Source organism: Lepidochelys kempii, chromosome 10 (assembly GCF_965140265.1).
Source record: "Lepidochelys kempii isolate rLepKem1 chromosome 10, rLepKem1.hap2, whole genome shotgun sequence".
In the NCBI taxonomy this organism is placed as follows: domain Eukaryota; kingdom Metazoa; phylum Chordata; order Testudines; family Cheloniidae; genus Lepidochelys; species Lepidochelys kempii.
Genome location: NC_133265.1, coordinates 20,011,379 through 20,037,734, shown reverse-complemented (window position 1 = coordinate 20,037,734; position 26,356 = coordinate 20,011,379). Strand labels below are relative to the sequence as shown.

The following is a 26,356-nucleotide window of genomic DNA, read 5'->3' as shown; positions in this document are numbered from 1 at the left end:
AAAGGTACCATCACCATTAGATGATAAACATTGCAGAAAACGTGTAAGTAGATTCAGAACCCCTTATCAGAATCACAACTCTTTGCACACTGATACTGCTTCTCATTCAAAGATCTCTAACTCCTTTGTGATCATTAATGGATGGAACCACAACATGTCCCGTGAGATATTAAGTATTATTATGCCCATTACGTTTATGAGGAAACAGGGGTGCTCAAAGAGAGTGACTGGGCCCTCGTCACACTGCCAGTGACAGATGGTGCTAGACTGATTAGTCAAGACTCCCAGTCCCCTACTCTGAGGAAGAGCTAATAGATAAGATTTTCAACATCACCTCTGGGATTTAGGTGCTCAACTCCCAGTGAAGTTAATGGGAATTGTGTGTCTATCTCCCAGTCAATATCTCCTTACATTTTTCCCCTCGTTTGAATACACATTTGTGTGGGTTTTGGGCAGGTACCCAAATGTTTAACATCAGTTTTCCTTGGCTATGTTTTTGAGCATTAGAACAAGTCAAAAACTTATCTCAGACCTCATATTTGATGCCTAAATATGAACCAAACAAAGGGGAAGTGCCACTTAGCGAGGACCAAATGCATAATAGAAGAAGAGTTCTCTGCTTAGGTATTTGGATATGCTTTTTACTCCAGCAGCATTACAAACTCTTGGGGGCAGATCCTCAGCCAGTGATGTTGTCATCGTCATTCTGTTGTCTTCCATAGAGCTATGGCAATTTATACCAGCTGAGGGATTGCCCCCTTATGAAAGCAAAGTCCGTCAGCCAAGGATAAGTGAGTGGATTGCCCTGGGCCATGCTGTCCTGAGGAGGAAATATTAAAGCACAATTCTTCACACTTTATAAACATAAAGATACTCCTGGTTTTTAAAGGGCACTGTATGCCTGTTGACTAAGCAAGATACTAAAAACTCACAAGGAAAATATGCAGGGAGTTAGTGCTGCAATGCATGCTTTGCAAACATGATTTTCTGTTTACACTCCAGCTGTAAACATATTTGTTCAAACCCCATATTTGCCGGTGCGTGTCCATACACTTTATATATACATATTCTGTTGCTCACCCGCAACTCCCACCGAAATGCACTTTCACCACTCCAACTGGGGGTGAAGTCTGGTAGAACAAATGGAGATATTTTGAAGTTGGATTCAGATAGGTGTGCAAAGCACAAACAGACAAAAGCACAGTTTTTAAAGTATCAAAAGCAGCTGGGGCTCTCGCTGAAACGGAGAGAATCCAAAATACCATTTACAAATAAATAAATAAAATAAGAAGGGGGGGGGGTGGCCTGGGCTTGTGACAAGATCTCATGGGACTGCTCCTCCCATTGAACTGCTGCTGTGTAGGGTTTGAGTGTTACAGACAGTCAAAGTACATCCAGTTAAAGACTCTTAGGCTCTTCTCATGAACTCATCCCCCTTTTTCTCCCTCCCACCCATCCTCTTCCTCTCCACTGTCAAGAAGGGTAACTTTCAAAGAAGTACATTAATCACATTGCCACAACAGCAGAGATCCTCTCAGAACTGATGCCAGCAACAGGAGTCAAAAACGGGCAGGGTCAACAAACAAGGAATTCTATTTGCCGTTTTAAAAAAACCCACCACAACTCCTAAAACGCCACCCCTCAAACACAACAAGGAACACAGAAACAAACCAAAGTCCTTCAAGGTAAAATCTGTGAGACGAGCAGTTGCAATCTCTCAACAGCAAGTAAATTTCAGGAAGACTGAGAAGGGTGGGGAGGTAGCCAGGAAAAGCAAGAGTGAGGATGCTCTGTAAGCCCATGGGCTATCTCACCAGCTCAGGAAAGAACCGAAGCAGGCCCAAGTCTGTTTCAGGTCCTTGCCTCAGGGCACCATTCCTGTCAGGCGTTAATTTGTGGCTGGTGATGGTGAAGTTGTGAGAGAGGCACCAATGTTTGGCCTTCATCCTTCTCACACACCTCTCCTCTTTCACCTCAGTGCATAACCTGACTGAGTTTCTAGCTCTCGCCACTAGACAGCACTGCGTCCCTAATGGCAAGGGGTAGTTCTGAAATCAGACAAATACAGTACGGACTGGATATGGCATCAATTTATACTGAGTGGGTTACTCTACCATGATTATGCTATTCTGGAAGAGACTTCCCTCGTCTCATTAAGCTAGATTCCAGCATCTGACCCTTGTATGCTTATGCAATAAATTTGAGTGTAAGAGGATTTGATATGCATGTTTTTATAAGAGTAACTGCTGCTATAATTAGGGGAGGGAGGCACATTGTCTGTTATCTTCTCTGTGCATTATGGTGAAGTGTCAAAACTCCCTGCTTTGTATGTCAGACTGTGACCCTATCTTCCATTCCCACTCAGCTGGAGAAGCCAAAGTGGTTTCTAGATAAGAAAAGCAAATTGTGCATTCATCACATCAGCCACAAAGCTAACAAAGGCTGATACAATATGGCAGCTACTTGATTGTCCAGGATTTAAATAGGATTATATATATTTCTACACACTCTGGCCAATGTTTGAAAGTGTAGATGTGTAAAGTTGGACACCTGAATCCATATTTGGGACCGAAGTAAGTGGTTTGATGTTCAGGAGTACTGAGCACTCAGTTTCCACTGAAGTCAGAGGGAGCTGTGAGTGCTCACGTCTTCTGGGGGGAAAATAATAATAATAAAAAAAACCAGCTACTTCCTAAATATGGATTCTGGGACCTCACTTTAGGTCCCCACTATTTGAAACTGTTGGCCTATAGGCAACAGATGTATTTCAACATTAATATCCAACTACATTAAAATACCCTGCTAGGTATTTAAAGTCAGCTGAAGTCTATTATTTATCTACGGTCAGTTAATATAGGCTGCAAGCAGAACCTAACATACTAATTGTAACCCACACACCTTCTGGGTGTAGTGTTCTGTCCATCTAGTGGCACAGAGACCACTTAGCGAGACAGGGATTAATGAGTTTGCTCTACAGCCTTAGCTAACAGCCCTGTGGCTTTTAGCTCACACAGTAGAGGTTCATGCACTAAGCTCCAGAGGTCCCAGGTTCAATCCCGACAACTGGCGTCTGTTGATGTTACATAATCACACAACAAAGCCAGTCTTATACAAGAGGAGCACTGCTTTTCATGGAAAAGCAGGAAATTAGCTTCCTTTGTTGTGTCTTGGGTAGGTCTTGTGAATGAAACAATTGCCACCATTTACGATATTCCAGATTATTGGTTAAGGACTGATAACTTTAATTTTTGATTCCTTATACCTAGCAACTAAGATTATCAATTATATTTCTCAGAGAGAAGGCACAAATACAGCATCAGAACAATACTTGTAGTATCTCATAGAGTTTTGAATAAATTGACTACATAGGAAAATGACACAAATAATACAGGGTGCAAAATGCTTTGCTGAGCTCTGCACAATTTCTCTGAATAGCAATCACATTGTTGTGTACATATGCTTAAGCTTATTACACAAACAATATATTACAAAGAAATTGGTACTTCTCAGTAGCTCAGCTATTGGGCTGCAATACTGCTTTGTAAACATTCCTGGTTTGTTTTCCCAAGTCAAGCAAGCTCAGGGCCCAGTCGGGGAGTTCTTGCTCAGGCAAAATTTGTCGATGAGGACTGCAGGATTGGGCCCTTGAACTTCATTTTTCAATATCTTTCAACATGTAAATGCTCAAACAATCAGGGGACGAAGAGTGCAGTTCATCTGAACCCTAATTTCCTGGACCACATTTGTGGCTGGTTCTGAGACAGTAGACCAATATATCAACTTACCCTGTACTGGTGCAGTGTTATAAACTGATTGTTTTCTATTCCCCACCGCCACCCAAAATCTGTTGTTTTTTCTTAGACTAAAAGCTTTTACAGGTTTATATCTGACTAAAGGCTTTACAGGTTTATATCTGAAAGCAACAAGATGAAATATAGTAGTGACAAAATGCAAAGGACTACACTTATGAAGGAGGAATCAACTGCACAGAGACAAAATGGAGAATAACTGGCTACGTCAGGGGTGAGCAAACTACGGCCCGCGGGCCAGATCCAGCCCATCAGGGGCCACACCCCTGAGCCTCTCCCCACACCCCAACCCCCTGCCCCAGATCCAGCTCTGATCCCCCTCCCACTCTCTAAACCTCTCTAAACCAGAGCACCCTCCTGCACCCCAAACCTCTTATTCCCAGCCCCACTACAGAGCCCACACCCCCAGCCAGAACCCGAACCCCTTCCCACACCCCTGCCCCAGCCATAATCTCCCCTCCCCCTCCACCCTCCGAACCTCTCAGTCCCAGCCCAGAGCCCACACCCACTCCCCCACCAAGCCCAATTTTGTGAGCATCCATGGCCCTCCATACAATTTCTATTCCCCGATGTGGCCCTCGGGCCAAAAAGTTTGCCCACCACTGGGCTAGGTGGTAGTACTGCTGGAAAGGATCTGGGTGTTCTAGTTGATCACAAACTGCATACGAGTCAATAATGTGATAAAGCTGCAAAAAATAGTCTAATATCACTCTGGGGTGTATTAACAGGAGTGTTATATGTCAGATATGGGAGTTCATTGTTCCATTCCACTCTGTAGTGGGGTGGCCTCAGCTGGAATATTGTGTCCAGTTTTGGACATCACTCTTTAAGAAAGATGTGAACAAACTGAAGAAAGAGTCCAGAAGAGAGCAACAAAAACAAAGATTTAGAAAATCTGATCTATGAGGAAAGTTTAAAAAAACAGGACTAGAAACTTAAAAGAAAAGAAGACTGAGGGGAGGAGCTGATAACAGTCTTCAAATATGTTAAGGCAGCGGGCTCCAAACTTTTGAGGGTTGCACCCCCCCTTACTCCCATCCGCACCCTGCCGCCCTCCTGGAGATGGGAGCGGGTCCACGTGTGTGTGTGGGGCGGAGCAAGGCTGGGGATGGGTGTGGAGCCAGGAGAGGGCCTGGGGGCGGGAGCGGAGCCACAGCCGGGCTGTGGTGGGAGCCGGCAGCCAGGCACACAGCCAGATGTGACTCCCCTCCCAGCCCTACTCCCAGCCTCGGCCCCGGGCCGAAAACAGAACCGCAGCCAGCAGTTGAGGCTGGGGGCGGGGCCAGGAGTGGAACCGCACCGAGACTGGGGATGGGGGCAGGTGCTGGGACAAGAGACTAGGAGGGGGCCAGGCGTGGGAGCGGGCCCAGAGCAAATCTGGTGGTGGGGAGGGGAGGGGTGGCGTTCCCTCCCTGCTCCCCTGAGGGGCTGTCCTGGGCCCTGCCACACACCCATAGTCGTTCCTCCATGCCTTCTAGGGGGGTGCGCCCCACAATTTGGGGACCTCTGTGATAAAGACTGTTATAAGGAAGACAGGGATCAACTGTTCTAACTAAGGATAGTTAAGTACGGGAATAGGCTTCCCACGGAGGTTGTGGAATCCCCATAATTGGAGTTTTTTAAGAAGAGGCTAGACAAGCACCCGTCGGGGATGGTCTAGGTAAACTTGGTCTCATTTCAACATGTGGGGGATGGACTAGATAACCTCTTGAGGCCCAATCCAGTCGTTTATTTCTCTGAGTCTATGATAAAACAATGACAGCACGAGTAAGAGGAGGTATGTTACCTCGAAAGTCTCTTCCACATTACTTTTTGGGTCTGATCCTGTTCCCACTGCAGCTCATTCTCTTTATCGTTAGAAGGCTGATTGCATTCTTGATGCCGAAGATAGGACTCCAGCTCCAAAATGTGAGAATGCAACCAAATGATAGTCACCAAGACGTTACTGGATTTCACTTGGCTTCACTTTATTGCAGCACGCACACAGTAACGCTGACCAGGAGTCAGCAAAACTTAGCGGCTAGCCTTGGAATAGTCTCCATGAACAAAGGGAGTTTTTTCCATGCCCGTATTTGCCAAAACTATTTGCTTGACTTTAAACCCTGCCCACATGCCTCCACTCAGACTGGTGAATCGATTGTTTTTCCTTTTTGAGTCACATAATGTTCATGGACCGCAATTCCTGCCAAAGAATTCCTCGGGAAGCTTTAGAAAGCCCATGTCTCTTTTCTGTAATTGAAGAGAGCTATAAATCTTCTTCTGACTGTGCTCCTTTCCTAGATGGAATAAACTTTTATAACAATCATATTCTGCTGCTGCTCAGGGATTTCTAAGTTTTATAAACATTGCTAAGCCAGGATATTTTCCAGCCTTACCTTGCAACATACTCCTGTATGCTGTATCTGCTATAGCATAGATATGGGGTGGCATCTCATGCCTCTTCTTCCCTTTGTACATATCAATAATCTTATCTGAATAGATGGGCAGGTATTTGTATGGGTTTACCACAACACAGAAGAGGCCTGAATATGTCTGCAAGGAAAACCGAATAGAGAAGAATAGTGTAACTCAGAATGTTTCAAGAAACATTGAGAAACATGAAGATCAAACATATTTAACACAATATTTTAATAAGTAAATCACTGTCCTAGACAGCCTTTTATACAACACAACGATGATATAGCCATAGAGAAATCAGAACATATACCTGGGTGAAGTAAGAATTTTCAGTTACATATCCACCTAATCATCTCTAACAATAAGAGATAGCTACAAGAATGTTCAAATGTCAAGTTCGATAAAAACATCATACTTTGCATACCACGTGCCATAGTTCATGACTGCAGTTACTTTGCTGGGGTTGCACAGGGTGAATGGGCAGAACTGGCCACCACCATTCTTAGTGCTTGCATGTACATGGAAATGCCTATGGATCTGTATATGAGCAATTTCAATGAGCTGAAAAACATTACAGTCTCTGTTTAACCAGATAGCAATTCACTAAATTAAAATCTCAGGATAATTGGGAAAAAACTTGAAACTGACTGATTTTTTTTTAAAGTAGGGTGGTATGTATATAATGTAGAGCTGGATGAATACTACAAAGGCTGTTTGCAAAAAATTCATTCTAGTTCCAAATTGCTGCTTGGTCAGACCACGTAAATGTCCTTATTACCTGGCTTTGGGGTTTTTGTTAACACAAGAGTTTAGGAAATGATTCTTTACATGTGAATAAGGATATTCACGCAAACAAGAACATTGACTATTTGTTGTTCATCATTTGCTTTTCATTATGCTTTTATTTTAAAAGGTTTCAGCTATCCAATCAGTAGCAGAAACAATAGCACATGACATAAGTGACTAATCATGTACCACAAATAATGAATAGCAGGTAGTCAAAGTGACCAGTTTGCAAGCACTTCACAGGCTGAAATTTGTTTGCATGACTGTGGCTAGCTAGCAGATTTCAGTATCCGCTCTTAAACAATTCACAAGTAAAGAACTATAAACCTGTCTGATCATTTATTCATAATCAAAACTTCATGTTAGATTTAAAAAAGAAAATGAGAAGGAAAAAAGTTGTGTTGTAGAACTGGAACTACAATCATTTACGAATTTAACATCTTCCAATTATTTTAATTTATATTTATATAGATGAATTATTATTGGACAGTTTTTAAATATACCATTTGAGTTATTTCACAGGAGACTGTTTCTATTTGATCTTTTCCTTCCTGAATCTAAGGAATATGTTTGAGTACAGTAGCCATCACAAGAACCTCCAAAATGTGACCACGCAAAGGCATCTCTGCAGGCTTGTGTCCTTGAGCAGAGACTTAAAATATGGGCACAGGGATTTCCCTTTCTTGACTATATTAGGAAACAGTACAAGTTTTAAATACAGACTGAACACCGTATATGGTATTAGGCAAACACAGAAATAGCATCCATCAGTTTGCAGTGCTGATCAACAGGTTGGTTACTTGCACTGTGCAGGAGAACTCCTGTGGTCTAATTCTGGTTAGGTCAAAGGATCCCAGTGCTCACACGTCTACTACCTTTGGAAACTCTACTGCTGCATTTGCATGTTCTTATGTGAGATATCAAGGAAAGTATGGTCAAGCTCTTCACTTCCTTCAAGGTCCCTACGCTAGAACTGATAGGTCACTAGTTACTAACACTGGATTCTCTTTGGCACTGGAGTCTTGAAGGGAAGTCCCAACTCCAAACATTCTGAAATGATCCCGTATACTGGAAAGAGAGAAGAGCTCAGAACTAAATGGATAGTGGGGTTTCTTTCAGACTGGGCAAATATTCAGTTAAAAAAAAATCTGTCTCAAACTCCTATAAACCAGTATTGAAGGACTATATATGTCTAAAACAATTAGAAGTTTTAAATAACAGTTTAAGGTTACATAGTGATTGAAAGATTGATTCCCTCAAGGCTTTTAAAAGCAAGGACAGCTGGGCAACTTTATCTTGCATACCTAACATCACTTCCTCCCCCCGAAAAAGCATGCAGACTTCCCATTTAAGAACAGTTCTAACTTAGGCTTCAATTCAGCTAGGTACTTAAGAATATACCTGACTTTGAGCATGTGACTTGTCCTACTGGAGTCAGTAGGATAACTCATGTACTTTGAATTAGGCATGTGCTTAAGTACCTTGTTGAATCAGGGCCTTAAAGAGTAAGAAGTTAATAGTGAAGTGGTTATTTAGGCAGGGAGACAATATGAGCTACTGATCCACGCACAGGACTCCGGACTTCTAATCTTAGCTCTGACAGGCTCTGTCTGATTTTGGGCAAATTACTTGAGATCTTCCTTTCCCAGCTTGTGAAAGCTCAGCTACAATCCCAGGTCACCTACCTGGTGAGGATATTGAGAAGGAGAATTAGTGAATATGAAGCACTCTGTAGGCAAGATTTTATGATAATCTATCACAGGGTTAAAAGATATTTCTGCATGGGTTAAATCAAGCTGCCAGCCCCAACGATACAGTCTGCCCAGACAGTGGGATTCAGAAGCTCAAGTCACCCACATGCCAGTCCACAGAGGGTCTGGAGCTGGCAGGCACAGCCCAGAAAATAGTTTGGGCCATCTAGGGATGGGCGCAGGGCCATGGCACCCTGGATACATGTTGATTCAGTGCATCTTCTGGGCAGCTTCCACTCATGGGACTCCTACCAACCACAGGCTGTTTAAAACTCCTCCTCTGAGAAAGTGCAGATGTTACTCCTGCCCCCGCCTCCCTAGGAGGTGAACGCCCCTTTGCCACAGCTGTCCTTGCAGACCCCTGGGAGAGAAGTGAGCCTTTAAAATCTTATGTAAGCGCTAAGGATGTAAACTTTGTGTGTTCCGTTAGTGTTAGAAATATTCCTTCTGCTCTCTCTGTTAAAAAACACATCATTTTCCTTTGAGTTCCGGGCAGCTGGCACATTATGGTTTCTCTCTCATTATGGTTTCTAATCATCTGATTGAGATGCACTTACTGGAATTGGGCAAACTACTTACATCTCTCCTACTTCAAGCCTCAGAAAGACAAATACTAATCTGATACAGCCATGCCCTGGAAACTGAATTTGCTCACCTTGCAATGCCCTAACCTCATAGACAATGTGGAAAGACACAGCCCATAGGTTGTCTTTCCAGTGTGAACAATGGGCCTGACCTTCACTATACTGCTCTATGTGAGCAAATCTCCCACTGACATCAATCCCCCAGCCATGGAGTGAGAGTGCCAAACAGTAGAGTGTACATCCTCGGCCAGGTCCACAACAGGTAATATTGAGATAACTTCACTGAATACAAAGAAGCTATGCTGATTTACACCACCTGAGACTCCGGCCTCCAGTATGTAGATCAGACAGTGGAATTTTACCCTAAAATTTTACCTGTAGTCAGAGAGTTGTGTTAATATGTCTTTTGTTATATGGTTCTAGGATAAAAACTATTTAAGGAAAGACACCATGAGATAATCTGGTTCTAGTCCAAATATATTTTTTCTATATTTTAATACTTACACCCAATTTTTGCCTTAAAATTCAGACAGTATGTTTCCTGGGATTCATAGTGACATCATTTAGTGTTAATGGGAAATTATCAATCTAATCTAATCTACCTACACAAATGGCCTGCTTCTGCTCCCAATAGAGTCAATGGAAGTTTTGTCACTTGTTGCTTGAAATATATATGAAATATTTTACCGATATTCATGTTTATCATCATCCTTTGATCTAGGATTGTGTAGGACTTGGTTGTTTAGAAGGCAGATTCTATTTTTTCTGAGCAACATGAAATATGATAGCAAGAGGAAGGACAATTTTAATCCTTATTTCTTTCTTAATTTTCCATGATGCTCTAAAATAGGCTTGGAGTTTTTCCAGAAAATAGCCACTTTAGGAGTGTCTGCTACAGTGAAAGCAGTAAAGGTTCTATCTTCTTCCAGTGCCTCAGCCTGCCCCAGGGAAAACAGAAGCAAATGAGCCATTCTCATTCAAGAAAACTGAGCACTGAGCACTCGTGCTTAGAGTTTATGTCTGTGAAGTGCTCAAATCATATTTTCTTAAATAAGATAATGCCAGCAGGCAATAATAATAGCAAAATCAACAGCACCGTTGGCTTAAATGCTAGTTCTGCATGGTCAGATTGTTTTTCCTCTGATAATATCCCCATTTCAAATACTTTTAGTAAGCACTAAAAAAAAGGACATATCTTAACCTTTTCCTCAAAGCTTATTTGCAGGGAGCTTTTATCATGCTTGATCAATTTTGTTGTTGAATGTATATTAAAAAGGCAATATAATGTAAATGGACAGGGCAGGTAATTTGAACTTTCTATTCAAGTTATCCTTATCTATAGCAAAATGAGGAGTCCACATTTCATTAGAGATGTTCTTCAGGGAAAAAGATTTTTTAAAAACAACTTAGGTCCAATTCTCCTCTCAGTTATGTCGATGTGTTCCAAAGAAGTCAATGCATGCATTGCATGACTAAAAGTGAGGAGAGAATTCTTCCGATTAGTTAAGGAATGAATGAGAATGAAGCTAGGAGCTCTGTTTAAATGCCTCCCACTTTTTCTGAACTATAAGCGAGTTCACTAGTATTAAGCGCTTGAGTAAGGATGGGCAGTTTTGTATATCACAGAACAGTAGATGGAAGCTATTGTTCCTTACTGCTGCAAGAAATAGTGAGCCATTGTACTGCAAATTACATTAATTAATTTGTGTGTTAAATTAACACCATCATATTGAAATCTAGTTAAATGAGAAAGTTTAAAGTAGTTTCAGATACTATGCTTGCTCTTGTGTCCCCCGTCAATTTTTTCTGATTTTTACAATCACATTTTCCTGTTCATAAAAATATTTTTCTCTCCTCTTTTGCTACATGTAAGCCCTGTAACAAGGGAAACTGAGTAGCTATGTAAGAGAAAGTGGAACTGACTATTCACAAGTGCTGTCGAATGAGCAAAGTAAATACACAAAAAATGGATACAATTTCCCCCTCTAGTTTCTTTCACTTAGTTATGTTAGGTGCTGTTTGTAACAGCAGCAAGACATTTTAACAGAAGTGTGATTTCTAAATTGATGGTGTCCCTTCAATGACGCTTTAACAAACAGTTCAATATTTTCCTCTCTCAGATTAGAATCTAATCATAACCTCAAATGCTGGAACTTGCAATAGTGAACTTCTTTCAGAGATCTTGATTTTGCTAGGTTTATCAAGCTCCCAAATGAAAGGCACCAGATTTTACACCTCTTAAAAGGTTTTATCTGATGATTAATAAGTCTCTGTGTAGCACTGCATAACTACCTAATTTTCTGCCTGATTTCCTACCTTCCACTTTAAGGATTTTCATGTTACTAATGAGAAAGTTTTAAAAGAAACAGTAAAATCTGTCAGATCAGCTCCATATTTCCATCCAATCATTGGTGACAAATATCACAGCAGCACAATTTACCCATCTTGGGGCATTATACTGCTGCCCAGCACCACAGTATCTGAGTGTCTGCCACATAAAATCGAGAGCAATGGTGAAGTCCCTACTGGATATCATGGAGTCTCTTGTTCTACAATTCAGTAGATGTAGTTATGTTTAATTATAGGATTTGGTAATGATAAAATACATCTGTGCGGACTGGTGGATGGAAATATCTTGGCTGTACAAGTCCAATGCACAGGAACATCAAGAGAATTCCAAATTGTTTTGATCAGTAATTTGAACAAAAAGGGGAAACATTTTAGACGAAGAATGGAATATACTGAACAGAATTATGGTCCTGATTTATCAGAGCACTTAAGCTTACGAGTAGTTCTATTTGATTTCCAGTGGAACTATTCATGTGTTTAAATTTAAGCATGTGCTGAAGTAACTAGCTGAACTGGAGCCTGTGTGCTGATTTATACCCTAGCAACCCACACTAACTTCAAAGGGAATATTGCCTGAGAAAGGACTGCGGGATTAGGCCCTAAAGGTGGGTAGTGTTTTGGTGGTGGTGGGTTTTTTTGCGGTGGGGAGAAGTAAGTCTGAAACACTTGACTTGGGAGCTGACTCATGCTTCCATTGAAGTCAATGAGAAAACCCCCCACTGATTTCAATAGGAACAAGATTGGGGCTCCGTTTGATTAGCAGGAGTGTTTTAAGCAAGACATGAGAAGTAATTCTTCTGCTCTACTCTGCACCGATTAGGCCTCAGCTGGAGTATTGTGTCCAGTTCTGGGTGCAACATTTCAGGAAAGATGTGGACAAACTGGAGAAGGTCCAGAGAAGAGCGACAAAAATGATTAAAGGTCTAGAAAATATGACCTGTGAGGGAAGATTGAAAAAACTGGGTTTGTTTAGTCTGGAAAAGAGAAGAGTGAGGGGGGACATAACAGTTTTCAAGTACATAAAAGAATATTACAAGGAGGAGGGGAAAAATTGTTTTTCTTAACCTCTGAGGACAGGACAAGAAGTAATGGGCTTAAATTTCAGCAAGGAAGGTTTAGGTTGGACATTAGGAAACATTACCTAACTGTCAAGGTGGTTAAGCACTGGAATAAATTGCCTAGAGAGGTTGTGGAATCTCCATCATTGGAGATTTTTAAGAACAGGTTAGACAAACACCTGTCAGGAATGGTCTAGATAATACTTAGAATCGTAGGACTGGAAGGGACCTCGAGAGATCATCTAGTCCAGTTTCCTGCACTCATGGACTAAGTATTATAAATCCTGCCATGAGTTCAGGGGACTGGACTAGATGACCTCTCAAGGTCCCTTCCAGTCCTATGATCCTATGATCAGTACCGGATTTACCATGGCACCGGGCCCACGGCCCACTCTTCTCCGCCCCACCCCATTCTCTCCTGCGGGGGCAGAAGCTTGGTGCTGCCTCCTGGGGCTCCTGATGCAGCAGGGCAGGCTCTGCCAGCAGCCAAGCTCCTCCCCGACCACTTCCCCCAGCATGCTGCGTTCCCGCCCCTTCCCCTCTCCCTGCCGCCAATCAGCTGTTTGCTGGCAGGAGGGAGGGGGAAGAGCGGAGCCTCAGCATGCTCGCTGCTCCAGAGAGAGGGAGGAGAAGAGGAGGGGCCAAGGCCTTGGGGAAGGGGCTGGAATCGGGGTACACCCCCTCAAGCCCCCCTGCCGTGAGCACCCCCACGATCCGAGCCCACACCTTCTGCCCACCCTGACCCCTGCACACACCCCTAGCCCCCTGCTCAGCCCCCTGCCCTGCCTCTTGCACCCCCCCACATACCGAGCCCCCCCCACACCCCATGCCCTGACTCCTGCATCCTCCTACATCCCCACCCCCATCCTGAGCACCAAACGAGAGCTCCTGCACCCCCCCCAAATTCCCACCTACACCCCTCGCACCAAACAGGAGCTGCCCCAGGTAAGCGCTCCACACCCCAACCTCCTGCCCCAACCCTGAGCCCCGTCCGTCACCCTAGCTCCTGGCCAGACCCCGTACCCCAACAGTTTTTTACAATATTTGGAAAGATCATTAAGTGGTCCATCGAGGCCCTCCGTGATTTTCAAGTGGTCTGTGGAAAAATAAGTTAGACTACAAGAACAATCAAGGTACCTCACTATTTTCATTTACTTGCTATTACTTATAAGAGGAGGATGAAGAAAAAAAGAATGAAAAATAGGGGTGGGGGGAGATAAGAGAGAATTTTTTTTCCTGTCTGGGTCCCAAGGAGGGGCCCCAAAAATGAAGCTGAGCACAGGGCCAGGGGCCCCCACTAACACTAAATCCACCACTGGCTGTCACGGCACCTGGGCTGGGGATACTGTGTCAGCTGATCCCCACAGTCTCCAACCTACCTGGGCAGTACAGCAGACATGGCCGTGCCCACTAGCTCCTCTCCACTCCCTAGCCCACCCACCCACCCCTTGCTTCCCCCCCTCCCTCCCGCCCTTAAGGCTTAGCCCTCTCACTTTTAAAAATGATTGCTTGCCCCTCCTCCCCCCTCAGGCTTTTCTGGCACCCCTGTTCCCAGGTATCCAGTTTTAGCCTGGAAACTCCAGTAGAAAATGGGACCTGGGTGTCCGGTTAGCAGTGCTGACTGGAAACAAAAAGTCCAGTTATAGGAGTAACCACATTAGCCTCTGCTCCTCCCACTCCCAACACCCACCCCACAGGGCTGGAAGAGAACCTGTCCTGCTGCTGCGGGAGGAGGGGCAGCTCAGTGCAGACAGACGAAGAGAATGGGCTAGAACCAGGTATGCACCCGCTCTATGTGGGCAGGGGTGGGGGTCCTGTTTACTCCCTCCCCAGCCCTGCTGCACTTGCAGTTTACCCATGGACCCTCCCTTGCTCCAGGGACCAACCCTAGCTCCTGCCTCACTGTGCTTTTGCCCCGATCCCCTTTTACAATCATTCCCCAGGGGGCCCCACAAATATGTTTAGTGCTGGGCCCACAAAAAGTTAATCCGGCCCTGCCTATGATTCTATGATTATCTAAGGAAAACCTCCAAAGTCACCACTGTTCTTTCAGAATTAGCAAGTCTTTGGGCCTTCCCCTGAGCTAGTGTGCAACAGAACTACAGAGGCTGTATCCTTAGTTACAATAGGAGAAGTCAAACAGGGGGAAATATAGAATATACAAAAAAGTCAAATGGGAAAATGGATCAAATGCATTTTACATTGGAAAGCGTCAGGAGGAAAGGCATAATCTACACATGTCATTATTGTTCAGAAACACAGAACCTCTGTACTGGCTAAGGTGTGTCAGTTTCATGACAGGACTCGGTCAACATATCAGTAGGTAACAGCGATGAGCCTGAGTTTACTTACATAAATTAGGCCTGAGAAGTATCTCTCCCTTAGATTGTGCAGCACTGAAGCTTCATTGAGGCAAGTCAGCTCTGCCATGTCCTCCACTTTGGAGAATTTTGGAGGGTTCATCTTCTGGATGTCATCCTTGCTGATTGCAATTTTCTTTCCATTTTCTGCCAGCTCAACAATAACCTCATCTCCTTTCTCTTCCTTGATACTTGCTGCTTCAAATCCTTGCTTTTCTGAGGGGACCCATACCAATCTTTTAGCTGTCCAGTCTGCTTGGGCAAGTGGGCTGTTAAGGAAGTTTTTGTCTATAAAGAGGAACTTCTCATCATCACTTAGCTGAGTTTTCTGGGCCATTTTGACTCAAGAGTCACCTGTTGAGAAAGTAAAACCTTGTTTTAAAAGAAGGCAAATGTGAATTCTGAGTTCCAAACAAAACATGGTTAAATAGTGATCACACAGAAATTACATAGTACTATTGTTAGTGTCATGGACATCACCTAGTAGTTCTGAATCTGTCCATAAAAGATGTTTGGGCAGATTTTCATTAATTTATATACGGCTGCCACCATCACTCAATTACCTTAATCCTGTCAGGGCAGAGTGGAGTTCACTAATATCCCTCTAAAACTGTTAATCAGATGGTATTTACAAAACACTATTGACTCTTGCAGGAAATTGTTACTAATTAAAGTCTTATTGGGCATCTGTAAAATCTGACAAGAGCCTAGAAATGTTACAGAAATCTACTACAATTTATAAACTCATATAGACATAGGAAAGCTTGCAACAACATACATGGTTGTATTCTGGATCAGTTTGACTGAAAGATACATTGTAGATAGGAACCACTCATGTCATTGTAGTGCAACAGTGTTTCCCCTTGTGTACCTTTGTGCTTCTAGCACTAAGCATTCTCAATAGAAGGTCACTGCCTCTGGAGTTCACTCCTGCCAATCATTTGGTCCAATAAAAGATATTACCTCACCCACCTTTTTCTAATATCTTGGGACCATCATGGCTACAATACTGCATACAATCTTCTATCTTAGCATTAGCATGGCCATTTTTAGGGTCTCATCCAAAGTTCATTGAAACCAGTGGGAATCATTCCATTGACTTCAATAGTCTTTGGCTCAGGCCTTTACAGAGCAGTCTAAAATTAATCTTCCAGTCCAGGCAGTTCAGGAACTTCAGGTTCCTGAGCATTTAATCTATTTGCTAGGTCTGGCCACTTCTGTTCCTTAAGACTGTATAACTTAGCCCTGGTCTACACTAGGACTTTAGGTTGAATTTAGCAGCATTAAATCGATGTAAACCTGCACCCGTCCACATGATGAAGCCCTTTTTTTCGACTTAAAGGGCTTTTAAAATCGATTTCCTTACTCCACCCCTGACAAGTGGATTAGCGCTTAAATTGGCCTTGCCGGGTCGAATTTGGGGTACTGTGGACACAATTCGATGGTATTGGCCTCCGGGAGCTATCCCAGAGTGCTCCATTGTGACCGCTCTGGACAGCACTCTCAACTCAGATGCACTGGCCAGGTAGACAGGAAAAGAACCGCGAACTTTTGAATCTCATTTCCTGTTTGGCCAGCATGGCAAGCTGCAGGTGACCATGCAGAGCTCATCAGCAGAGGTGACCATGATGGAGTCCCAGAATCGCAAAAGAGCTCCAGCATGGACTGAACGGGAGGTACGGGATCTGATCGCTGTTTGGGGAGAGGAATCCGTGCTATCAGAACTCCATTCCAGTTTTCGAAATGCCAAAACCTTTGTCAAAATCTCCCAGGGCATGAAGGACAGAGGCCATAACAGGGACCCGAAGTAGTGCCGCGTGAAACTTAAGGAGCTGAAGCAAGCCTCCCAGAAAACCAGAGAGGCAAACGGCCGCTGCGGGTCAGAGCCCCAAACATGCCACTTCTATGATGAGCTGCATGCCATTTTAGGGGGTTCAGCCACCACTACCGCAGCTGTGTTGTTTGACTCCTTTAATGGAGATGGAGGCAACACGGAAGCAGGTTTTGGGGATGAAGAAGAAGAAGATGATGATGATGAGGTTGTAGATAGCTCACAGCAAGCAAGCAGAGAAACTGGTTTTCCTGACAGCCAGGAACTGTTTCTCACCCTGGACCTGGAGCCAGTACCCCCCGAACCCACCCAAGGCTGCCTCCTGGACCCAGCAGGTGGAGAAGGGACCTCCGGTGAGTGTACCTTTTAAAATACTATACATGGTTTAAAAGCAAGCATGTGAAAGGATTAATTTGCCCTGGCATTCGCGGCTCTCCTGGATGTACTCCCAAAGCCTTTGCAAAAGGTTTCTGGGGAGGGCAGCTTTATTGCGTCCTCCATGGTAGGACACTTTACCACTCCAGGCCAGTAACACGTACTCGGGAATCATTGTACAACAAAGCATTGCAGTGTATGTTTGCTGGCGTTCAAACAACATCCATTCTTTATCTCTCTGTGTTATCCTCAGGAGAGTGAGATATCATTCATGGTCACCTGGTTGAAATAGGGTGCTTTTCTTCAGGGGACACTCAGAGGTGCCCGTTCCTGCTGGGCTGTTTGCCTGTGGCTGAACAGAAATGTTCCCCGCTGTTAGCCACGGGGAGGGGGGAAGGTTGAGGGGGTAGCCACGCGATGGGGGGAGGCAAAATGCGACCTTGTAACGAAAGCACATGTGCTATGTATGTAATGTTAACAGCAAGGTTTACCCTGAAAGAGTGTAGCCACTGTTTTATAAAATGTGTCTTTTTAAATACCGCTGTCCCTTTTTTTTTCTCCACCAGCTGCATGTGTTTCAATGATCACAGGATCTTCTCCTTCCCAGAGGCTAGTGAAGATTAGAAAGAAAAAAAAAAACGCACTCGTGATGAAATGTTCACTGAGCTCATGCTGTCCTCCCACACTGACAGAGCACAGACGAATGCGTGGAGAAAATAATGTCAGAGTGCAGGAGAGCACAAAATGACCGGGAGGAGAGGTGGCGGGCTGAAGAGAGTAAGTGGCGGGCTGAAGAGAGTAAGTGACGGGCTGAAGACAGGGCTGAAGCTCAAATGTGGCGGCAGCGTGATGAGAGGAGGCAGGATTCAATGCCTGAGGCTGCTAGAGGATCAAACCAGTATGCTCCAATGTATAGTTGAACTGCAGCAAAGGCAGCTGGAGCACAGACTGCCACTACACCCCATGTGTAACCAACCGCCCTCCTCCCCAAGTTCCATAGCCTCCTTACCCAGACGCCCAAGAACGCGGGGGGGGGGGCCCTCCGGCCAACCAGCCACTCCACCACAGAGGATTGCCCAAAAAAAAGAAGGCTGGCATTCAATAAATTTTAAAGTTGTAAACTTTTAAAGTGCTGTGTGGCATTTTCCTTCCCTCCTCCACCACCCCTCCTGGACTACCTTGGTAGTTATCCCCCTATTTGTGTGATGAATTAATAAAGAATGCATGAATGTGAAGCAACAGTGACTTTATTGCCTCTGCAAGCGGTGATCGAAGGGAGGAGGGGAGGGTGATTAGCTTACAGGGAAGTAAAGTGAATCAAGGGGCGGGGGGTTTCATCAAGGAGAAACAAACATAACTTTCACACCGTAGCCTGTCCAGTCATGAAACTGGTTTTCAAAGCTTCTCTGATGCGTACCGCGCCCTCCAGTGCTCTTCTAACCGCCCTGGTATCTGGCTGCGCGTAACCAGCAGCCAGGCGATTTGCCTCAACCTCCCACCCCGCCATAAACGTCTCCCCCTTACTCTCACAGATATTGTGGAGCACACAACAAGCAGTAATAACAGTGGGAATATTGGTTTTGCTGAGGTCTAAGCGAGTCAGTAAACTGCACCAGCGTGCCTTTAAATGTCCAAATGCACATTCTACCACCATTCTGCACGTGCTCAGCCTGTAGTTGAACAGCTCCTGACTACTGTCCAGGCTGCCTGTGTACGGCTTCATGAGCCATGGCATTAAGGGGTAGGCTGGGTCCCCAAGGATACATACAGGCATTTCAACATCCCCAACAATTATTTTCTGGTCTGGGAAGAAAGTCCCTTCCTGCAGCGTTTGAAACAGACCAGAGTTCCTGAAGATGCGAGCGTCATGTACCTTTCCCGGCCATCCCACGTTGATGTTGGTGAAACGTCCCTTGTGATCCACCAGAGCTTGCAGCACTATTGAAAAGTATCCCTTGCGGTTTATGTACTCGCTGTCTTGGTGCTCTTGTGCCAAGATAGGGATATGGGTTCTGTCTGTGGGCCCACCATAGTTAGGGAATCCCATTGCAGCAAAGCCATCCACTTTGACCTGCACATTTCCCAGGGTCACTACCCTTGATATCAGCAGATCTTTGATTGCTTTGGCTACTTGCATCACAGCAGCTCCAACAGTAGATTTGCCCACTCCAAATTGATTCCCAACTGACCGGTAGCTGTCTGGCGCTGCAAGCTTCCACAGGGCTATCGCCACTCGCTTCTCAACTGTGAGGGCTGCTCTCATCTTGGTATTCATGCGCTTCAGGGCAGGGGAAAGCAAGTTACAAAGTTCCATGAAAGTGCACTTACGCATGCGAAAGTTTCACAGCCACTGGGAACTGTCCCAGACCTGCAACACTATGCGGTCCCAACAGTCTGTGCTTGTTTCCCGAGCTCAGAATCGGCGTTCCACAGCATGAACCTGCCCCATTAGCACCATGATGCATGCATTGGCATGATGCAGGGCCCATGCTTTGAGAGAAATTTGTGTCCCTATCCTGATCACTCATGTGACCACACTGACGTCGCCTCCTCGCCCAGTATTACTCTGCCAGGTTCTGGTGCTGCATATACTGCTGGATAATGCATGTGGTGTTTAATGTGCTCCTAATTGCCAAAGTGAACTGAGCGGCCTCCATGCTTGCCTTGGTATGGCATCCGCACAGAAAAAAGGTGCGGAACGATTGTCTGCCGTTGCTCTGACAGAGGGAGGGGCGACTGACAACATGGCTAACAGGGAATTAAAATCAACAAAGGGGGTGGCTTTCCATCAATGAGTATTTCAGGCAGGACTTCACGGAGGGTTCCAATAAGAAATGGTGCACCTAAGTAATTGTTCTTATTGGAAGAAGCAGGTTGGTCTGGCCTCTGATTGATACATGGCTAGATTTACCTCGCTGCACCTTCTCTGTGAGTGACTGCAGTGTGACCTAGAGGAATGAGTCCCCTAGACGGGGGAAGGGGGGAAGCAAATGAGTACAAAACAAATCTGGTCTATTTCTTGTTTTGATCCACTCCATCTATCTTTTACATCTTTGGCTGGCAGCAGACGGTGCAGAAGGACTGCAAGCCATCCACATCTCGTGGCTGCTCGGCAGAAGATGGTGCAGTAGGACTGCTAGCAATCCGTATCGCCTGGCTGCTCACCATAAGATGGTTCAATAGGACTGACTGCAGGACTAAAGAGAATGACCTGGTCAAGTCACTTCTTATGTAGTCCCTGCACCCATGTCTGCCCAGGCGTTCCTGGCCGACGTGGCCAGGAGCACCTCAGACATGACGATGACGGCTATCAGTCCTACTGCACCGTCTGCTGCCACAAGGCAAGGGGTTGCTGCTGCTGTGTAGCAATGCAGTACCACGTCTGCCAGCACCCAGGAGACATATGGTGACGGTTATCTGAGCGGGCTCCGTGCTTGCCATGGTATGGCGTCTGCACAGGTAACTCAAGAAAAAAAGCGCAAAAAGATTGTCTGCTACTGCTTTCACGGAGGGAGGGAGGGAACGGGGGCCTGACGATATGTACCCAGAACCACCCGTGACAATGTTTTAGCCCCATCAGGCATTGGGATCTCAACCCAGAATTCCAATGGGCAGCGGAGACTGCGGGAACTGTGGGATAGCTATCCACAGTGCAACACTCCGGAAGTCGACGCTAGCCTCGGTACTGTGGAAGCACTCCGCCGAGTTAATGCACTTAATGCACTTAGAGCATTTTCTGTGGGGACACACACATTCAAATATATAAAAACGATTTCTAAAAAACCGACTTCTATAAATTCGACCTAATTTCGTAGTGTAGATATACCCTCAGTGTTGTGTGTGCTGGGTGGGAGTAGAGAGAGGGGAATGATTGTGGGGAGAGTGAGAAGCAGAGGGGCCAGGCATGCAGTATGAGGCCATGTCTACACTACAAACTTTGGTCGACGCAAGTTACATCTGCATAAAGCCACCACAGTTGTTATATCACTTGTGTGTGTCAGATCTGGTTTCTTATGTTGACGCTGGGCACACTCACCAGGAGTGCTTGTGTCAGTGCACAGTGAGGTGCACAGTGGGAAAATATCCTGGTGTGCCACCCACCATCGTCCAGTGCATGGTCTTTTGGGAAGTTTTGGTTATGCAATGCAGGGGTGACTGGGAGCAAAGGGACAACTTTCCAGCATGCAGCTGTTTCCATCCCATGTCATCTATACCCCATAATTGTTGCATCTTTTTAAAAAAAATCCCACAAACCCTTGCAGTCCACCATCTCTAACAGAAGCTGGGAGCCTGCTCAGCTCTTCACTATTGACATACGCACTGTAAGCACAGGATGCATGATCGTCTGGTATTTACAGAGCCAGGAGAAGAATCAAAGTACATCAATAGAAAGGGCTACTTTGCTATGGTTATGCAAGTATTTGTGGATCACCAGAAATAATTCACTAACATCAGTGTTGGCTGGTCAAGGAAGTTTCATCATGCTCACATCTTTAAGAACACAGGACTATTCACAAGGCTACAAGCAGGGACTTTCTTTCCCAACTAGCAGATTACCATTGGTGATGTTGAAAAACCAATAATGATCCTGGGGGATCCAGCCTACCCCTTGTTCCCCTGGCTCATGTAGCCATATTCCAGTCCCCTCAACAGTACCAAGGAAAGTTTCAAGGAAAGCAAGTGCAGAATGACTGTTGAATGCACTTTTTCTAGATAGAAGGGATGCTGGTGTTTACTCACAAGATTGGATCTGAATGAAAAACCATCCCAATGGGTATAGCTGCCTGCTGTGTCCTGCATAACATCTGCAAAGCCAAGGGGGGAAAGTTGCTGTTGGGGTGGAGTGGCTGTCTGCTGAGTGTGAACAGTTAGACACAAGGGCTAGTAGAAGAGCTCAACACGGAGCTATACAGCTCAGGGAGGATTTGAGAGAGCACTTTAACAGAGAGTCACAGTAAGGCATTGTGGTACACTGTGCCCTGCTGTTTTGGGGCCAGTTAGGAACTGTGTGGTGCTTGGTGTATATCTTTGAATCTACCACTGTCAATGCACCTGTTAATTTTGCAGTGCTTGCTGTATATTTTTGATTATTACACTGTTCGTCACTTATCCTCTGAGTTGTGTCACACTTTACAGTAACAAGTGGGTGCTTTCAGAACTGCTAGGCACCCTGCAGCACATGTTGTGAACTAATAAAGATGAACTATTTTCCAAATAATAGAATTTTATTCAGTAACAAAACCAGTGCAAAGAAAAATCTGTGCAACTGAAAAGCAAATATATTAAAAAAATAATAAATTAATGGAACAGAACTGTACAAGGGGAAAGACATTCATGTCCATTTTACCTACATATACAGCAACTGTGGCTTTCACAGGTCAGGGTATGTGAAGCTGTGGTTGTCTTAATGTCACCCAGGGTGGAGTGGTGGGGTAGGGATGGGGAAGCTAATGGCAGGTGGAATGTTTGGGGGTGAGTAGGGAGGTGCTGTACTGGAGTTCTCCATGAACTGCAAAGGGAGGTGAGCCTGGGATTGTTGAACCTGTAGGTCCACAAGAGTCTGCAGCACAGAGAAGCCCCATTATCTCCTGGTGTACTTCCCTCTCCTTTTCCTGGTAGGGCTCCTGGGTCTTTCTCCTGTCCACTCTTTCCTTCTCCAGGCTGTCTGCAACGTTCCCCCTCCAGACCCTTTGCTTATGGGCTGATGCAGCACTGATTTGCAGGATCTCATTGAACGTGTCATCCAGAGTCGTTATCTTTCTCCTCCTTATCTGCCTCAGGTGTTTCGCGGATGTGGAGGGGTAACCCCTCATGTCCGCATTGGCAGCAGCTACAGATAAAAGACGCAGAGGTACCATTGTCGATATAGTCACAACGGAACGCAAAAGTTAAGATTCAGATCTCCCTTCCCTTCCTCCCCTAAAGTTTTAAGCAAAGACCTGCTTATTGACACTTCTGCTTTGGAATGCATGTGCATGGCTCCATTCACAGCACCAGGCATATTGATTCTGGCCACCCAGGGGTGAGGGAAATGAGGAGGGATTTGCTCAGTTGCCTGAAACTATGAGTATAGGGCAATGGCACTGAATACTAGCACCATTTCCACAGGCAGTGGTGATTTTAGCTGACATCTCTCTCCTGAGGGTGACAAAGGCACAGACAGCACAGGGGCTGCTGGTGTTCTGAAGCTGCCCAGGCCCAGATGCGGCTAGCTTGTGTACTGTAAGGGTGCCAGCTGACGTTATCGCTGACTGCAGTGGGAAAGTCTGCGGAGAAGAAATACGGCTGCCATCCCTTCAGGAGAGCACTGCAGAGCACCTCCATGAAAGTTCCACTGAGCTCTCTGAGAAGAATTCCAGGGACACCGCTGTGCACATAAACAAATCCCTTCCATTGCCTAATTCTACAGGGGAATGAAAAGCAGGTGACAACACCATCTCTCTTTGTTGTAACATTACCTCTTCCAGCAGGAGTAAATTAATGAAAGTCAGTAACTGTGTCCTGTTAAGTTGTGGGTGCCATCTGTACATCATTGTAATGGGAAATACAATTACACTATTACCTGAGATACATTTCCATGCACTGGGCTCGCCCATGCTCAACTGCTGGGACTGACTGGACTATGGTGGAGTCTAACAGGTCCTGGCTTGCAGCACACCTGGACTCCGTGGTCGCATTTCCCCCATCCTCTGCCTCTTCCTCCTCCACCTACTCCTCATCCTCGCTGTTCCCACCAACGGCCTGTGACTCGGGCTCCTTGGAGGTATACATGGTGGTCTACGGGGTGGTGGTGGTGCAATCTCTGCCAAATATGGCATACAGTTCTTTGTCAGTGGCAGGTCTGTGGCCTGGCACCAGATTGACTGTTTGCCTCTCCCCCGCCTTCTGGTATACCTGATCCAGTTCCTTCACTTTCACATGGCACTGCTGCTGGTCCCTGTCATACCTCTTCTCCTGCATCCGCTGTTCAATCCACTCATAGATGTTCATGTTTCTACTGCTGGTCTGTAGTTGTGCTTGCACAGCCTCTTCTCCCCACAAGCCAAGGAGATCCAATATCTCCTGTCTACCCCAAACTGGAGCACGTGAGGAGCATGTAGCCGGTATGGTCAGCTGGGCAGTTGCACACAACAAAGGAGAGCAGCTGGGTGTCTTGCCAAGCTGGGCAATCAGGAAAAGGCATTTCAAAAATTTCCATGACTTCTGGTCTCTGGGACCCCTGAGCAGTGGAGTTCACAATTGTGATCGGATCTTTTACTGTCAGGCATTGTGAGACAGCTGCTGTAGGACTGCTAGGGCCTATATAAGTAACACACTTGCGCTGCATTGATCTCAGTACTTTGACCCTGGCTCAATGTCACTTGGGGAGGCGGTTTTACTGTGTTGCTGTAAGAGGACACTTATGTTGGTGGGAAACAAATTTAAGTGTAGACATATGCAAATTAAGTCAACACAAGGTGGCTTATATTGACCTAACTTTGTAGTGTAGACCAGGTCTGAATTCCCTCTTTGTTGAAAATATTGATCGATATTAATTATTCTAAACCATGTAAAAACAGACCTAGATAATGGTGATGGGCACTAAACAAGAAATAATGAGAATATGGGGAGTCAGAGGAGGAAAATATATAAGCTAGGGACAATGCTTATTTAGTCCACTTGTCACTTTGAATTGTGAGCTCTCTGTGGATAATGAGGTCACAAAGTAATGCTTAGCTGGACCTTTTCATAAACTGAACTAGGATGAAGGTATGAGTCAAGTACATGCCCAAGGTCCATGCTGGGTCTGTACTACCAATATTGCTACCCATGCTGCCTGAATTCAAGCTGGTTTAGATAGCCTAGCCATTCACAGCTTTTGCTGTGTAGACATACTGTCAGAAGGGCACCAAGACATTTAGAGGAAGGGGTGTGGTAGTTATTGGGCATGCTCAGTAGCTGTCTCTGAAACAATGCAGAAGGTTTCCATTCAGGGCAAGCAGTCTCACAGGTACCACATATTCACCATCTGAGAGCTGAGCCAATCAGAGCTCAGTGGGGAAAAGATTGGGGGATGCGGTGACACTCCTGGGGACTCAGTAGCTGAACAATGCAGGACTTTGATGCGTCTCCTGTGTTCCAGAGCCTGTGCCATTTTGAATCCAAATTCCTTATCTTGCTGGAAGCCAAGGAGACGCCAACTAATGACTCCAGGACAAGAATTGCGACTGGCCATGAGGTTGCTCAGACTACTTTGCTGAAGAGATTAAAGAGTTTGGACCTGCCATTCTCCTCTGGCTCTGAGGAGCCTATGTGATACATATGCACTTCTGATGGCACACTGCAGAGACAGAGAAGTCATCTCTGTGAAAAGATTGGAGGGGAGTGTACATGTGTAGGTGCTAAGGTATTCCTTGCACTGAAACTTACATAACAGCAACCAATTGGTGAAATCTGTATGAGAAAACCCAGTAGAGATACAACAAAATAGCTCTCTAGGAAAAGTTTTCATAAGTATTCCTATTGCTGGTAGCAAATGTCTTTCTATATTAAATGTTATAGTATGAAATTGTATTGCACTTTCTGTGCAGTTTTATTACTTGTTAAAGTCCTGAAAAGACTGAGCTCTTCCCTGTGCTTCTGCAGAGAAGTTGACTGAGGTGCAGGAAGAAGAGGAGTGTATTACCACCACACATAATACTGCTCCTCCTAATCAGTTATATTTGCTCAGTCAAGCAAGAAAATTGGTGAAGCGTTATAGGACTGATTTGGCTGAGAGACGCTTTTTAGGGGCAAGATTATTGTCATTTTGGATTACTGTGTCCGAAATCATCTAGGGAAACTGAAAGCTTTGATGACACTAAAATGACATGATCATAGGTTTATCACTTTTATTTCTTTTTTGGAGGTTTTACACAAAAGATCGACAGAAAAAATAATGTGTGATTAGTGTATATAATTCAGATTTTCAATGCACCACTTTAAAATGAGTAGCAAAAGCCTGCCACATCCCTGTTTCTTGTTAATTCAGAGCTAACAGAGATGAAAGACAAATAAGATATCTTGTTATCTAAATA

General features: G+C 44.9%; 1 protein-coding gene across 3 annotated transcripts in view; it reads right to left on the bottom strand.

The window, feature by feature from the left end:
- Window positions 1–26,356, bottom strand: part of MYH11 (myosin heavy chain 11) — a 100,774-nt gene that overhangs the window by 68,101 nt on the left and 6,317 nt on the right. For all 3 annotated transcript variants that reach the window (XM_073362342.1, XM_073362340.1, XM_073362341.1), the window contains exons 2-3: window positions 15,087–15,448; window positions 6,185–6,341 (exon numbers count right to left, since the gene is read on the bottom strand). In XM_073362342.1, coding sequence (XP_073218443.1) covers window positions 6,185–6,341; window positions 15,087–15,431 — 502 coding nt within the window. In that variant the 5' untranslated portion in view covers window positions 15,432–15,448. The remainder of the gene's footprint in view (window positions 1–6,184; window positions 6,342–15,086; window positions 15,449–26,356) is intronic.